This window comes from Rhagoletis zephyria, unplaced genomic scaffold (genome assembly GCF_001687245.7).
Source record: "Rhagoletis zephyria isolate East Lansing unplaced genomic scaffold, Rhagoletis_zephyria_1.1 Rzeph_scaffold_06019, whole genome shotgun sequence".
Classification (NCBI taxonomy): domain Eukaryota; kingdom Metazoa; phylum Arthropoda; class Insecta; order Diptera; family Tephritidae; genus Rhagoletis; species Rhagoletis zephyria.
This window is the reverse complement of record NW_016163102.1, coordinates 13,292-29,248: the sequence shown is the minus strand read 5'-3', so window position 1 is coordinate 29,248 and position 15,957 is coordinate 13,292. Positions and strand designations below refer to the sequence as shown.

The following is a 15,957-nucleotide window of genomic DNA, read 5'->3' as shown; positions in this document are numbered from 1 at the left end:
GTATTCAGAAAAATTCAAACACTTCCGAGAAAAAAGTTTGAAATTTAGTTGAAAATTTGTTGCACTTTTTTGTAGTTCTCTATAAGTTTTTAAACTTGGGTTTATATGGGTTTTGTTAATTGAAAATTCTTAAAAATATATAAATAAACATAAGTGGCACACAATATCACTTTGGAATGGCGTGCTATAGATATGACCGATACTGTATGTAAGAATCCGAGTTCGTGGTTAATCATATTCTAGAAGCCAAATTTTGCATAACTTTGATATCACCATAAAAGAGTGAAAGCGGTTTTACATACGCACATACATACTTATTTATTTAATAATAAATAATTTTACACACCTGCTTGCCCCACTTCCAATCTGGGCCACGTATTACGCGTGCCCCAACACCTTCCATTGCGAAACGCGCCTGCCGATTAGCATTGGAATTACCCGTTGCACCGCTGGTTGAACCGCTACCTCCTGCAACGCCACCATTTCCTCCAACACCGCTGCCACCTCCGCCACCTGACCCACCACCTGCCGTCCCCGCGACACCAACACCTACTGCTGCACTTGTCACTGAACTGCTAGCGCCCCCACTATTAACCAATCCTGCGGCACCGACAGTATTAGGATTTCCAACACTACCTGCTCCTATTACTCCACTATTTCCACTTGAACCATTCACCGCTGTCGTCGATTCTTTGCCAGTACTTGGTGCTGCACAAGCCATTTTTTTTTCGTCGTAATTTTGCTTGCCAGTCGCAGTGTTTACCCGCGACGCCAAAGAACTGAGAATTGGATATTCTCTTCACCTGCCTAATATCCTTTTAAAAAATAAACAACTTTATATATTTTATAACTTCACACCGAGTCTATAATGCCGTTTTCCTGTAAATTTCTCCAGTGAAAATTTCTGCTTCAGTTTCACTTATCCACGATCGTTTACCAGCTTTTTCTTATGTGGCTTTTTATTGCCTTTTCTTTAGGTTTGAATATTTCTTCGATTTGCTTTGTTTTGTTTGTGGCATAGGGTGCGCTGCCTGTAAAGCAATTTCAATTTCCAAATTACAGGCGCTCAAATACTTCAAGTAAAGGGGGTGTTGGGCAAATATTTGTTGTTATGATATTAACCGGAATAAAAAAATGTTTAAAAATTTGTTAATCAGCGCCTAATAAATTTAGTTAAATCCTAGGTCTACTATTTATTAACATTTTAATTTTAAGCAAAGTTACCCCTATAAAAGGCTTGCAACACTGACCTCAAGTGTCAAAAACCAATGGTGCATTTTCTTTCACTTTTGTTTTGTTTGTTCTTTCCATTTGTTTGCACCTATTTACATAGAATCTTTTGTGGGCCGACGTCGTCGTAATATTTCTCCAGCCCCGCTGTTGAGATTTTACTTTATCGTTGTACCATTGTACTTTAGTATTTATTTATCATTTCCCAATCACCCGAATCTCTTAAACGAAAATTTAGCAAAGAGAATTGCTGAAAGGCATATTTTTATATAAACGAATTGTAAACATTTCTTCAAAATTAAATTGCAAGTCGATATAATGGCCACAAGCAACACGGACACTGGTGATACCACAATAATTGCGTCCTCAACTGAAATACAGGGCGGGGAACCAACACCATTGGATGCCGTGGCCCCACGCGAAGCACTTGTAAGTAGAGAACATACTGTATGCTCAAAGTTCAATTAAAACTCACCTTTGATAACAAAAATCCATGATTATAATTAGTATGTATATTAAAAATGTATGTTTATTCGTAGATAACGACTGCTGTAAACTTTTTACAAAATGCCAAAGTACGGCACACATCTCTAATGCAGAAACGGCAATTTCTGCAATCGAAAGGCTTAACTAACGAAGAAGTTGAAATTGCCTGCCGGCGTGCTGGTGCCTTTAGGGATGATACCAACACGTCGCCTACAGTAATTAATATGGGTATCAGTAGTTCGGCGTATCCGCAATTAGCCTTGCAGCCAAGACAAAGCGCTTTCGGACGCATCAAAGAAGTTTTGCATAATTTGGCACTCATCAGTGGTGTTGCATATGCGATTTACCTGTTTTGGAAGGTTCGTAAGCATAAAGAATGTTATACGTTTTATATAAAATAATTGCAACCTCCTTTATAGAAATACGTTGAGCCATACCTATTTGGCAAGAAAAAGAAGAAACCGGTAGATGACGCACTCGAAGATATTGACAAAAAGGTCGATTCACGTCTCGAAGAAGTAAGTGTGGAACTTGCGAGAATTAAGGAACAAATGCAAGAACAACAGCGTGAACAACGTCAGAGTCTAAATCAAGAATTCAATGTTTTTCGCAGCGATTTAGAAGCTATAAAAGGATTACTACTAAATCGGTATGTTTATAAGCAATTGAGACATAGGTACAAAGGTGTGTCTAAAATTTAGACTCTAATTACTATAGGAATGTTAATACAAAAACATTGCATCTTTATTCCTTTGATGAAATTTGTGTGTACATTCTTTGTCTATGATTTTATCTTTGTTATTTTTTCAGCAAACAATTTGCAGCCCCTCTTTCCACTGGTCCTGCTTCAATACCCGCTTGGCAGCTAGCGGCCACTCCACATCGCCTACACACCCATTTATCACATTCAGATGATAATGAAAAAGTCGATGATGCTGGCTCCGGGTCAGGTTCATCTGAAACAGAAGTGGTCACTAAGAATAGTGATTCTAGTTTGGAAATGATGTAGAAGTCTGCATTCTTCTACACCTTATGCTGCTGCTTTGTGGAAGATATGCAACAGTAACGCAAAATATCCAGTGGCTTATGCAGATCAGAATAAGTTAAAAAATTAACAAATATATTGTGTAGAGTTCAACACCGACAACCGCAACACACATGCTAATAGCTAAATATACATATGGTAAAGCGCGAATCTACATATATGGAAATACTACCGATGTCTTAACTAAGCCTACGAAACTTTCGAGGTTGAAGTAAAAGCTTAGTATTCCACATACCACTGCAAAAAAATCACTTTCCTATTCGCTTTTATGTATCTGAAGATATTTCAGCGTACATATTCTAATCTCGAATTAGCAAGCTTTAAAGTATGGGCGCAGATCTTTTGCTCTTCCAAATATTGGAAATATTTTGTTTAAGCGGCGATTAAACAGCGTATAGGCGCACGAAGAGTATACACACATACAGATGCGATCAACTAATTGGCAACGAAATACAAAATGGTTTTGATTGGAACAAATGTTTATTTATTTAATTTCAATAACTTTTCATTTAAATTATAATTCGTTCTATAACAGAAACATCAATAATAAAAGTTTCAAAGCTCACACAAATTGCAGAAAAATTAATCAAACTTAAAAAAATGTCATCAAAATTGCAAAATTTTTAATTAGATTATTTAGAAAATTTTCGGTTGTGAAGTTTTGTAGCCCATTCAAATTTAGTCTAATAAAGTGCAAGTTTGAAGTAGCTAGGATTCGCAGTTGATTTTTTAGAATTTTTTTTGTGGAGGATGTTGCGTTTTTTTTGTGTTATATAGAAGAAAACACGCACACCCTCCACAAAAAAAAAAAAAAAAATTAGCTGCAAATCCTAGCTACTTCAAACTTGCACTTTATTGTACTAAAATTGACTGGGTTACAAAACTGCACACCCGAAAATNGCGCACACCCTCCACAAAAAAAAATCAGCTGCAAATCCTAGCTACTTCAAACTTGTACTTTATTGTACTAAAATTGACTGGGTTACAAAACTGCACACCCGAAAATTTTCTAAATAATCTAATTAAAAATTTTCAAATTTTGATGAGAATATTTAGAAGTTTGATTAATTTTTTTTTTTGCAATTTGTCCAAGCTTTGAAACTTTCATCTTATTGTGGTTTCTCTTATAGATCGAATCATACTTTAAATGAAAATTATTAAAATAAATAAATAAAGAAAATTTGCAAATCATTTAGAATGTCATTGCTAATTAGTTCATCGCATCTGTAGGTGTTCAATCCAGACTTAGTTCTGAAATGGGTTGTTGTAGCATTTAAAATTATAAAAAATAGTGTGCGCTAATAAATACAAATTGATAAATTAATAAAGTAGTTTTAATTAAAAAGGCTTTTAAAATAAGTAAAAAATCAACTTATATAGTACATATGTATGTATGTTATATATACCCAAATCTTCTTGCCTTGGCAAGCTTCACTTTGACCTCATTTCACACAAAAAATCTCCCTTGCAAAATAACTATACACAAGTTGTTTGAACTACACTTCCTTTTTATTTAATATTTTTCTTTAGCAATAATTCAATAAAATGTTAACAATTTATTGTTGAATTTTTAGTTATTTTTTTTTCATATGCATTTAGTTATATTTTTTCGGCTGCAATGAGTAGTAGGTCAGTAGGGTGCAACATTTTATTAACAATAAATTTTGCTAATACATGTATTATTTATGTAAGTATGTATGTATATTTATTGTATACTTTTTAATGAGAGTTTGGTTATTACATGATTTTGTATGAAAGAGCTATTCAATTGATACAAAATTAGTTAAAATACAAAAACAAACATTTCTCTTAAATTCGTAGGAAACAAAAAAGTCTATTCATAAGGTAGTGAGTGAGAAAAAGAGAAGCGCACGCAAGAGTACGATTTGTAACACATAAATGTGACTTTAAATTACTAAGTTCAGTTGTCGACTGCATTTCATTCAACTTTTGTGAGGAGTTTTAAAACATGGTTATTTTAGTTAATATTACATTGGTGTTTTCATTGTTGCTACATGCATATGAGTTTACGATGACTTATTTATTTTAATATATGGCTAAAAGTAAACAAAAGGGAAGGCAATTAAATGTTATTTGGTTAGTTTTGCTTTGCATTAAAAATTTGTTTCATCTTATTTAGAATTTCAATACATACATTAATTAATGTTTTGCTCTAGGTGTCTTTCAATAATTCAAGTTTTACATTTACTTTAGTACTATGTACATGTTTGGTTAGAGTTTGTTTTAATGCTAATACGTCGAAATTTGTATTGTTTACGCTTTGTTGAAAAGTACATAGAAGTGTGCCGTGTTCCGTTTTGCTATTTTATGACCGTTTAAAGTCATGTAACTAGACGTACATGAATTTGATTTTTTAAGCTTTTTTGCCGTTATATCTTTTATTAATTCAATTTGTTTCTCCTTTTGTACATTTTTTAGATAGCATTTAGCTTACTATTTGGAGTTTAAGTAATCTTATTTTTTATTTTCAGCTAAAATTAAAAAAAAATCAGTTTCTTTTCTTATAACAGTGTATTATTTTACAATTTTCAATTTTCTCTTTATGCATGGGGACTCCTTTTTTCAAGTTTTAGCGAAAAGTTGTTACCTAACAAAATTTCATTCAAGCGAATGGCGTTAAAAAAGTAAAAAAAAAAATNTATTTTCAGCTAAAATTAAAAAAAATTCAGTTTCTTTTCTTATAACAGTGTATTATTTTACAATTTTCAATTTTCTCTTTATGCATGGGGACTCCTTTTTTCAAGTTTTAGCGAAAAGTTGTTACCTAACAAAATTTCATTCAAGCGAATGGCGTTAAAAAAGTAAAAAAAAAAATCGGATATTCGGATAGCCCTGTGTAATGTCCATTAGGTAAACATTGAATGATTCGTTTTTTTTTTCAATAAACGAATTTTGATTCCCTTAACTCGGCGCCAATGACGCCATCTCCCAAACCTGACTTATTACACCCACATTTTTTTTTTTAAATAGTACGTGTTTGAGCGTTTATATAGCTGAAGACCACAACCCTCCCAGTCTGCTGCATCCGCTCTTGCACTCAGCGTGAAGTCAACACGGGTACGGTATGAACCAGCGTCATAAGCATTGTCAAAGTAATAGGTTTTTATAGTTGATTTTGCATGTTATTAAGAAAAAGTGAATGAAAGTTTAATTTACGTAATCGATCTGCGCTTTTATTATTTTATCACATAAAAATACTGAAATTAAATAAACATTCATAAAAAAATAGGCCGTTCATTTAAATTTTTTGAGATTTAACTTAAAGATACTCGGGTCGAAAAAAACAGAACCAAAAGTATTAGAAGAGTTAGGAAAAAAAAAANCCTCCGCTCTTGCACTCAGCGTGAAGTCAACACGGGTACGGTATGTCCCAGCGTCATAAGCATTGTCAAAGTAATAGGTTTTTATAGTTGATTTTGCATGTTATTAAGAAAGAGTGAATGAAAGTTTAATTTACGTAGTCTATCTGCGCTTTTATTATTTTATCACATAAAAATACTGAAATTAAATAAACATTCATAAAAAATAGGCAGTTCATTTAAATTTTTTGAAATTTAACTTAAAGAAAAAAAACAGAATTTGGAGTAAATTTCAACGCGAAAATTGATGCATATGCATTTAAAACGTATGATTTTAGATGATATATAAGTTGCTATTGGTTGTCGCTCTAAAAACTTAAGGTTGCTTAAGGTTATAGCACTAATTTCTTACTGGGTTCCAAAAGCCCACATTAAAATATAAACGAATTGTAATCGTCATTTCATCATAATTTTTTAGTAAACGCTTTAAAACTCGCCCGATTATAGCGCCGATGTTTTTTGAAAGCTATGTATTTCAAAATGCTTCAATTACACTATTTTTCATGGGATACATATTACTTCCATAAACTACTTCCATTTTTTTACATCTGATGCGAGGATTCTATTTAGCTATTATTTAATACATACATACAAACATGTATTCGATCCACCCCAGGTTAAAATGAAAACAAAAGGTTTAAAAAATGTTGAGTTTTACATTTATAATTATACGCTTTTGTTTACAAACGTGAGTTAGTCAACTCTGCAGCCCTTAGCGTTAAATTTAACTTAAAATTAATTTCAAAAAAGTCAATTGTCGCAAGAAAATTCTGTATCTCTTAATTATCAAATACTTTTTTTTTGTATTAGTGTAAAAACTACATAGAAATAGAAAAAGTATAGAACAAGATGACATTGTAATGCTCTGTCATTTGGCGCCGCAGTAGCGTCTCACAAAACGAAAATTTCGTTTTAAAAATATGGTTTATGTATGTTTTGATATATGTACATTGCTAAAAAATAGACAATAGTAAAGTGATCGTAAAGTATAAACACTCATTGCATGTATATCTATATGCTTACTTGGAAAGAATTCAATTCTTTTGCATCTTTTTTAACTTTTTCTAAAGCTAACCCTACTTTTTTACTAGTTTTTTTTCCTTTGTTTCTTTTCTTACATATTTTCCTTATAAATATTAATAAATTACATTACCGCCAAAAATTAGAAACGAAAGTTGCCATATACATACATAACTCATATTTGAATTTGCTATCCTGGCCCGATACAGCGCACGTTGAACCGGTGCGCACGTTGTACTTATACTATTATTTTACTGCTCCCCGCTTCTAACAAAACTCATATAATTTCAATTTGTAATTTAATCCTGTTACATAAAAAAACCTCAGCGTATTTAAACTGCAGAATTGATAACCGCTTGTCCGGCACTGCTGTTAATGGCGCTGCCTGCAGCACCTGATGGGCCTACGCCACCACTCATTACACTGCCGCTGCCTACAACGCTTGCGGCTGATGTCGAAGCAGCTACTAGACTGGCGAAAGCACCACCTGCAGTTGTAGCTGTTGCCGTAATAGATACCGAAGTATTGCCATCTAGCATGCCTACAGCACCGGGTGCAGCAGGCGAAAGTGACATTGATGAAGAGGAAGGCGAAGAACAAGCACTCTGAATGCTCATAGCCGGCGAACCGGTCGATGACGTAGCCATATTTGGTGGCGTGTGTGGTGAGAGTGGCGCGCCTGTTGATTGCATTGTGCTGCTGCTCGCAGCACTGGTTGAATTGATGTTGGTAGAAGTAGCGGAGGCTGCAGAGCTACTGGCATTTGTGTTTATAGCATTGCTGCCGCCGCTACTGCTGTTGCTGAGCGTATGCGCAGCAGAAGATTGATGCATTGATGGTTGTGGCGATGATGCAGCTGCAGCCGCAGCGGCGGCAGCGCGCTCACGCTCACGATCGCGTTGTGGCCGGAATGCTTCACGTAACGCCTCTACGCGATTTTCATTGGGACCCCAGCGTGCATGGCCTGCGCTATTCTGTAACCAAACCACTTGGGTGCCTTGCATACATTTCACATTGACATCGGCTCTGCGAAAGGGTTTAAGTATTTATTTATATGGAATATAGAAGAACTTTAGTATACTTACTTTGGTATAATGTGTTGATAGCCGTGACGGTATTCATGTGCCATGCCCAAGACCACCATTGATCGGCGTTTGAACATGCTCTCCTCCAGTTTTGCGATACTTTTCCACTCGGGCAAAAATATGATGAAACTAATAGCAATCGCAACTAATTTAAAAATTTGAATTTTTTAATATTATTTATTCACTTTTACCTTAAAGGCTCNACTAATAGCAATCGCAACTAATATAAAAAATTTGAATTTTTTAATATTATTTATTCACTTTTACCTTAAAGGCTCCATGGAATCGGTGAGTAACTTATCAATGTGGTGCAGCGCTCTATCGATAAGTTCCTCGCAATGCGGTGGATTTACTTGAAACGAACCAGAAACTGGCTTGAAATCTAGAAATGGCCTACGGAAATAAAAAAATTGCAGTAACTAAAAAAAAACAAGCATTTAACGTAATTAATTTTCCACTCACCCTCTGGAACCAAAATATGCATCGGTATCTGCGAACGCCGAGCAATATTGCCTAAAGTACGAGTTGAATGGCGAAGCAAAGCACTCAAAACTAACACCGTAGTGACGATGTAAACATTCAAACACTGGTACTGGCAATGATGCCTGCGTCATTTCGGCCTCCTGTGACGAGTTCAATGCATTGCCCAGGAATGTCTGGTAGCGCTTCAATAGGCACCAAACCCTTCCAATGAACAAATCAAATTTTTTATCATCGAAACAATTGTGCCGATACAATTGCTCCAACTTCTGCAGATGCGTTAAATTTATATATTGCGCGTCGGGCTGATTGTGTGTACTTGGCGTGTACTTTATTATCATGTGATCACGATCCTGTACGTATTCGATAGCTGGCATACGTGGCGATGGTACAGCAAACTGTATGGGATAACACCAGACTTTCTTAAGATGAGGCGGTGGTGGTGGTGGTGTAGGCTCTGGTATGCCATGCTCCTTGAGCAATTGCATATGACGTTCGCGTATTTTACGCGCATGTTCAGCGCTCAAGTGATAGATTTTAATGCAGAGCGCCTCTACGGAACTTTTAACGGTCTCCACCAGATGTGGTTCACATTGTCGTTTCAAATGGGCAAGACGATCTTGAAAGTCTTCATAGCTGGCGCCAACAGTGCGTCGCAACCATTGGAAAGTATCTTCAACATTCCATTTAACGATCTTTTTGCTCTCGGCTGGTGCCGAACGAGATTCAATAATCTGCTTAGCGGCTTCGGCGTAACGTGACAATTGCTTGCGTGCATCGCCTGTAAAAGAGGAAGTAAAAAACCATAAACCACTGTTCGCGCTGTAATCAATTTAAAATCTGCTCTAGTTACCTGTAAATTTCGGTTTAACAATCTTTATCGGTATATCTGCCATAATCTCCCTGTACATTGATGGTGAAATCTCTATCTTGCAATTGCTCNATGTAATCAATTTAAAATCTGCTCTAGTTACCTGTAAATTTCGGTTTAACAATCTTTATCGGTATATCTCCCATAATCTCCCTGTACATTGATGGTGAAATCTCTATCTTGCAATTGCTCGGTAAGAGAGGGTCGCATCCAGTGTCTACTACTTTGCGCTCCATTAGCCAGCGATTGAATGAGTCTTTCGGCGCTTTAATATTTTCGCGACGCATACATAGATCTTCGTACGTCTTTACAAGTTTCATAGTGTAGGCAGCGCGTAAAGCCTCGATTTCAGGATGTGGTTGTGGCAATAACGTTGGCGGTCGTTCAACAATTACAGCATTCGTGCAAATCTCTAAATCCCAAGGCCCAGCCAAGACGAATTTCTTCAACGGCGGATGCTGTTGATGTGGATGTAGATGCATATCGTCCGAGGGGCGACGCTTTAAATTCGGGTGTTGTATTTGGTGCGGATGAGGCATGCCTGGATTCATTGGCGGCTGACCACCGCTATGACAAATGCCTGCATAAGAAAATAGTATTTAACGTGTACATAAATTAATAAATTTATAAAACNCTCGGGTGTTGTATTTGGTGCGGATGAGGCATGCCTGGATTCATTGGCGGCTGACCACCGCTATGACAAATGCCTTCATAAGAAAATAGTATTTAACGTGTACATAAATTAATAAATTTATAAAACAAGCATACCTAAAGGATCTGTTAGTGGATCAAACGGCCGTGCGCCAGGCATTTCCCATAGCGATTCACCAGTTATTTTATTCCAATAGTAAGGCCGACTCTCGCGTTTCGACCAAAATTTGCGCCAACCTTGATTCACTAGCTCGGCCGTCAATTCCTCGCCATATCCGCCACTATTCATAGCAGGCGGTCCTTGTGTGGGCGTGTGTGCCATCATACCATCCAATGGAGGTGCATTTGTTTTTGTGGGCGTCGATGGAGAGGCGCAACTAGCCGCTGGTGAATTACCACCAGATGTATTACCCAAACCAAGGCCGTTGGGATCGCCCATCGTTATGCCGCCCGTCTGGGCGCCGGTATTAGCAGCANACTCGGCCGTCAATTCCTCGCCATATCCGCCACTATTCATAGCAGGTGGTCCTTGTGTGGGCGTGTGTGCCATCATACCATCCAATGGAGGTGCATTTGTTTTTGTGGGCGTCGATGGAGAGGCGCAACTAGCCGCTGGTGAATTACCACCAGATGTATTACCCAAACCAAGGCCGTTGGGATCGCCCATCGTTATGCCGCCCGTCTGGGCGCCGGTATTAGCAGCAATCATAGTGCCACCAACACCACTAATAGTATTATTACTTGCTGTCGGTAGCGTTTGTAATGTAGATAAATTAGTTGTACTGCCAATTCCCAAGCCAACAGCACTACCACCAACAGCGATGATGTTTGTTGTGGGCGTGGTACTTAGTACATTCGAATTGATTGAAGATGATGAGGAAGCGGTTAGTTGATCCCAAGCGCTTTGTGCGCTGCTTGATGGTTGCGGCATTGATGGCATGCCGATCATGGGACTGACACTACCAGTTGATGCAATAACCGATTGAGGCATAATGCCTTGATTAAGCGATGATATATGCTGTGGAGACATGCTGTGCATGTTCAGGTTGTTATTAGCTGCCATTTTTAATTGCTTNAAGCCAGTGTCTACACAAACGCGCCACGGTAACTTTTAACGTAGATCCACGATAAAATTACCGGGGATCCGTAAAAGTTACCGTGGCGCGTGTAAGTAGGCACTGCCTTTGCTGAAAGGTACATTTTTAGCGCATAATTTCAAAAATGCCAAATTTTGAGTTGTGCATCTTTTGAAGACGGTGTACGATATGTAGCTGACAATTGATTTAAATTTCTAAGAAATATTTGGAAAATATTAAGAAGAAATCGTTTGAAAACAAACAAAATAGACCAATTTTTTTATATCTTTTATTTATATTTTTGTTTTTATAAAAATCGAACAACTGAAATTGAAAAATATTTTATATTTAATAAACAAGACATTACTTTGATGTAAAAACATAATTTCCAAGCAAGAAAATTTGATCTCCAAATTCCAAGTATAGCTTCCATAAAAATCTTCCAACCGTCAATAATGTATCCATCCATAAAGGCATCCCTTATAACCCAGCTTCAGCACTTTTCTTCACTACTGCGCTAAGGCTCGTTGCTAATCATAAATTTAAGGGTTTTAATCAAATTATGGCTCAATTTGCAAATATCAACTGGCTCAATTGAACTTTTAGTCACAGTACAAACTTTGAAAAACGGCTTTAACGCAAAAAAAAAACAAAAATAAAAATAAAAAGTTACGAGTGATTAATGCCTTATTTGAATTAGCCAGTCCAGCACTAGACAGCCAATGGCGACTTTCTCCTTTATTGCAGCTTTTCAAGAAGCCTGTGTAATGAACACTAAAGGGACAATGAACAGAAGTGAAAGATTCATTTTTTGAACAGACTCAATCGTTAGCGTTAAAAGAAATCATAGACGAGTTTGTTAGAGGATCAAAAAACCAGAAATATAAAATCAGTAATTGAATAAAATTATTTGCATGTATTGTGTTCATTAATACATATGTATGAAGGTATATCGCTAAGAATGCAAAGGTGCCACGTCCACTTTCTGAAAATGTTCAGCATTTTTGCCCCATTTAATTAAACGACATCGGATATAATTACATCTCGAAATACTCTATTATTGCATTATCTGCCACTCTGAGTCTAAAACTAAGTTTGCATCCGCGCTAAATTTTACAGGTAAAGGAACACATTATATATCTGGCCAAAGACTGTCTTTTCTGCTACTACATGACCAAAAACTCTGTTGAGATTTTTTATGCTATACAACGGGTCGAATTGTACTGGCCTGGGAGCACTGGATTGAAAAGTAGACCGACAATCCGGTTACTGGATTGTTAATATGTAACGGCCCGCCACTGAAATATGTAATTTAATTAAAAAGTATGTATAGGAAAAATTAATTGTATAAATACATATATATATACATATAAAACTAGAAATGAGCTGCTTACTTTAGTTTCTTTAAAAATAATAATAGATTGGCGCTTACACGTGTGTTAGTGTTACCCAGGCGTTGCGGAGTGGAAGCGCGCACTGCTTACCACTAAACCACAGCGGTCGTGTAGTTTCTTTAATTAATTTACAAAAATCCTCATATTTTTTGGGTATTTCCATATGACGAACATACAAAATCGGGCCTTTCAATTCTGCCCCAATGAAAATGATAAAATATGGACAACACAAAAGCAAAGTAAATAAACCAAAATACGAGTACGAAGGCGAGAATGCAGAGAAAATAAAATAAAAAAACATACACCATTTTAAGGAAATAACATAATTCCGGATACACCACGTCATCACCGCATATGTCGCCACAAACCAACGTACAAATTGGGTGGGTAAAGTACAAAAAGATAAATAGACAAACGACAAAGAGTGCAGCAAAATGCGAAGCTGAATAGCAAAACAAAATTTGTATTATTTTGTTGTCTGCTATTTTGCGGCAGAAATGATTGTGGGCCTCTATATATATGTATGTATGTATGTTTGCACAGTACAAACCAATGACAGCGACGATGAATTGGTGGAATACTCGCGATGTTTTGACGAACATGTACCGAAAAGTAGTCATAAAAAGTGTTCAATTATGTATACATTTGGTATGTAATTATAGTAATTTAAATTTGTTTACCAGGATAAAATTGCCCTTAATTCAAATTTTTATTTATTTTATAGTGTATATACTATACTTAAAAAAAAATGTAACAAGTAATTTTTAGCAAAAAAATAACCGACTTCAACCCTCAAAAAAAAAAATAATATATATATATATATATCATGATCCACTGATCGGATCTTAACCAGATTAGTATGGGACCACCTCTGAGACACTACCTTTCCGATGCATGAAGAATTATCGAAATCGATTGACGTGGTCCAAAGTTATGCGGTAACATACATAACAAAAAAAAATATATATTCCGACGAACTGATAACCTCCTCATTTTTTTGGAAGTCGGTTAAAAAGCGTTGTTTACGTTCTTTAAAATATTTTAACATCAGTGAAAACTTAATTTATAAGTATAGTACACTCGAAGTACCCAAACTTGGCAAGTTTTTGCCTTACAAGTTATCAACATGTTTCTAGCAGGTGTGCAATGGGTTAAGACTGTCTACGTCACGTAATGGCGCGCTTTTTCTGCAAATCACAAAATCAATAAAAATAAAAACAAATTTCGCGTGTACAGATACAAAATTTTGTATATTGTACATATGTAATGTTTAATTTCATATAATTATTTTGATATTATTATGAACTTGCAAATAAACATACTCTTTGAAGCCCTTTAACCGACCAAAATTTCTCTACACTTTCTTTTCTTTATATATGCGCCTGCCGCTACAAACCTGCAGCGCTCTGTACACTGACCCACCAACAGTGGCCGCCCGCCTATTCATTCAGTGAGCGACAGCAAATAGCGAACTGGAATTTTCCTTTCCACTAGTAGCAGCACCATCAATATTGCAATTTTCACACCTTATTACGCTTATCCTGTTAACTACAAATTATGAGAAAAATGTTTAATGCTGTACATGCTACAAGAAAAAGCATAAATATTTTCACTTCGCCATTGCGAACGCTTCGTATTTGATTTTTTCCCTCAACATTTTTCCACTTTGCGATGTGTACATTTTTCACATTCGGCACTCGCTAGCTGCACTCACCGTTTCTGTGTTCGAATTTCAATATAATTCACAAACACCCGCTGTTGTTAATAAACATTTATCATGTCGTTATTGTGCAATTAGCACACACACCAAATTTACGAAAATTCTACAGCAAAATTGATTGTGAAAAAATCCGCAACTCTCGAATCATGTCCGTCACCACCATTTGCAATAAAAATTTCATCTGTGCTGTGTTCGTTTCCGCCGAAGGTTCGTTCGGCTCAACAGGGTTGCGTGAAATTGCACGCAGAGATGTATAGATATTATGATTCTTCAGAGTTGCATTTGATTAGACAATACAAACAATTAGGGTCTTTCACACCGAAGCATGGAACCAGAAAATTTGGTATTCGGTAATTTTCCTCTACGTATTTTGTTTGTTTAGTGTTTAGCTACACAAACAAGAGAAATTGGAAAATATGACCGCAAACCGAGATAGGCTATTATATTTTATTATTATATTTCGGTAGTTTTGGGAAACTGCTAGTTGGCGCTCGGTAACTTTGTGAATTGAGACAGCTCCATCTAATAATACCGGCGTGAGTTTTTCTACGCGTGCACGCAAGTTTTTCACATTTGATATACCGAAATCAATTTGCGTGCGTGATTTCTCAGAATTGCATATCTCTCACATTTTCGGAAATTTACAAAATTTGAATCCATAGTCACGCCAAAATGTCAATTGAGCGTAAACGTCAAATCGAAATGTCACGCAAGACAAGTCTTGGAATTTAAGTTGGCTTTATCCGCACGCTTTCAATTTCGATTAGTCCCATAAAAGTTGTATGCAAATGAGAAATTTTTGAATATTAGTTTGGCCTGTGACCGTCCTTTTCAACTTACGTTTGCTATTCTGGTATATATGTTTTTCAACACCTGGCTCGTAGATGGCGGATTAAAATTTAATAATTATCGAGCAGCTGATCAGTTTGCCAACTACCAGAAAATTATCATATAACAGGGTCGTCACGTCAAGCTTGGTACTCGGTAATTCGGTGTTCGGTAATTTTTCCCATGTATTTAGCTTGTGTAAAATTATTTTATTATCGGTTTACCGATTGCCGAATCATCGTGATGGCAAGTTTGACAATTTTTCTGGTAGTCGGTGAACTGATCAGCTGTTCGATATTTATTAAATTTTAAATCCACACTCTGCCGAAAGCCAGCTGTAGATGAACATATACTACGTTTATATGCACGTATTATTTGCAAAATGGTAGAATTTGCCGTATAAACGATGGGTTAATTTATTATTTGCAAATAACTAAATCACGCAAATAACATCTATAATAACAATAACTAAATCACGAGTTACCAAGTACCAAGCTGGGTGTGAAGACCCCTAATATACAATAGGAAAAATTAGGTTCTTTCCCCAACAATCCGGACCGGATCCGGTAATTAGAGAATAAGCGAAAAGTTTGGACTCAAAAATGGAATATAATCCAGAAGTACGGAGAATTCGCGAAACAGCTGATTCACGTTGTATTCGTTTTTGTCACTTTAATGCAAACTCTTGGAA

General features: G+C 36.2%; 3 protein-coding genes across 4 annotated transcripts in view; 1 reads left to right on the top strand and 2 right to left on the bottom strand.

The window, feature by feature from the left end:
- The window catches only part of LOC108372779 (E3 ubiquitin-protein ligase mind-bomb-like), a 6,573-nt gene extending 5,591 nt beyond the window's left edge, over window positions 1–982 (bottom strand). The window contains 1 exon segment of the mRNA XM_017628548.1: window positions 347–982. Within this exon segment, the coding sequence (XP_017484037.1) occupies window positions 347–721 (375 nt within the window). The 5' untranslated portion in view covers window positions 722–982.
- Window positions 983–1,256: 274 nt separating this feature from the next.
- Window positions 1,257–3,185, top strand: Pex14 (peroxisomal biogenesis factor 14). Its single transcript, XM_017628543.1, has 4 exons — window positions 1,257–1,659; window positions 1,770–2,075; window positions 2,136–2,365; window positions 2,527–3,185. Exons 1-4 carry the CDS (start codon window positions 1,549–1,551, stop codon window positions 2,723–2,725), a joined length of 846 nt encoding a protein of 281 aa, XP_017484032.1. The 5' UTR covers window positions 1,257–1,548; the 3' UTR covers window positions 2,726–3,185.
- Window positions 3,186–7,399: 4,214 nt separating this feature from the next.
- Window positions 7,400–11,322, bottom strand: Pcif1 (Phosphorylated CTD-interacting factor 1). 2 transcript variants are annotated; one of them, XM_017628544.1, is made up of 9 exons: window positions 10,727–11,322; window positions 10,366–10,498; window positions 10,237–10,304; window positions 9,777–10,109; window positions 9,580–9,655; window positions 8,709–9,507; window positions 8,514–8,639; window positions 8,247–8,375; window positions 7,400–8,187 (listed from the first exon to the last, which is right to left on the bottom strand). In XM_017628544.1, the coding sequence occupies exons 1-9, from the start codon at window positions 11,309–11,311 to the stop codon at window positions 7,494–7,496; spliced, it is 2,943 nt and encodes a 980-aa protein (XP_017484033.1). In that variant the 5' UTR covers window positions 11,312–11,322; the 3' UTR covers window positions 7,400–7,493. The 2 variants fall into 2 exon arrangements, with proteins under 2 accessions (XP_017484033.1, XP_017484035.1); XM_017628546.1 differs by lacking the exons at window positions 9,580–9,655; window positions 10,237–10,304 and having other exon boundaries at window positions 9,701–10,177; window positions 10,366–10,741; window positions 10,970–11,322.
- Window positions 11,323–15,957: the final 4,635 nt, after the last annotated feature.

Bases quoted from the DNA above. Each gene is read 5' to 3' on its own strand.
- Pcif1 (XM_017628544.1), bottom strand. From the start codon at position 11,311: ATGGCAGCTAATAACAACCTGAACATGCACAGCATGTCTCCACAGCAT. The intron at 9,508-9,579 runs GTAACTAGAGCA...CCTCTTTTACAG, and splicing joins TGTTAAACCGAAATTTACAG to GCGATGCACGCAAGCAATTG. The intron at 8,376-8,513 runs GTAAAAGTGAAT...GATTGCTATTAG, and splicing joins GATTCCATGGAGCCTTTAAG to TTTCATCATATTTTTGCCCG.
- Pex14 (XM_017628543.1), top strand. From the start codon at position 1,549: ATGGCCACAAGCAACACGGACACTGGTGATACCACAATAATTGCGTCC. The intron at 1,660-1,769 runs GTAAGTAGAGAA...GTTTATTCGTAG, and splicing joins TGGCCCCACGCGAAGCACTT to ATAACGACTGCTGTAAACTT. The intron at 2,076-2,135 runs GTTCGTAAGCAT...CCTCCTTTATAG, and splicing joins CGATTTACCTGTTTTGGAAG to AAATACGTTGAGCCATACCT.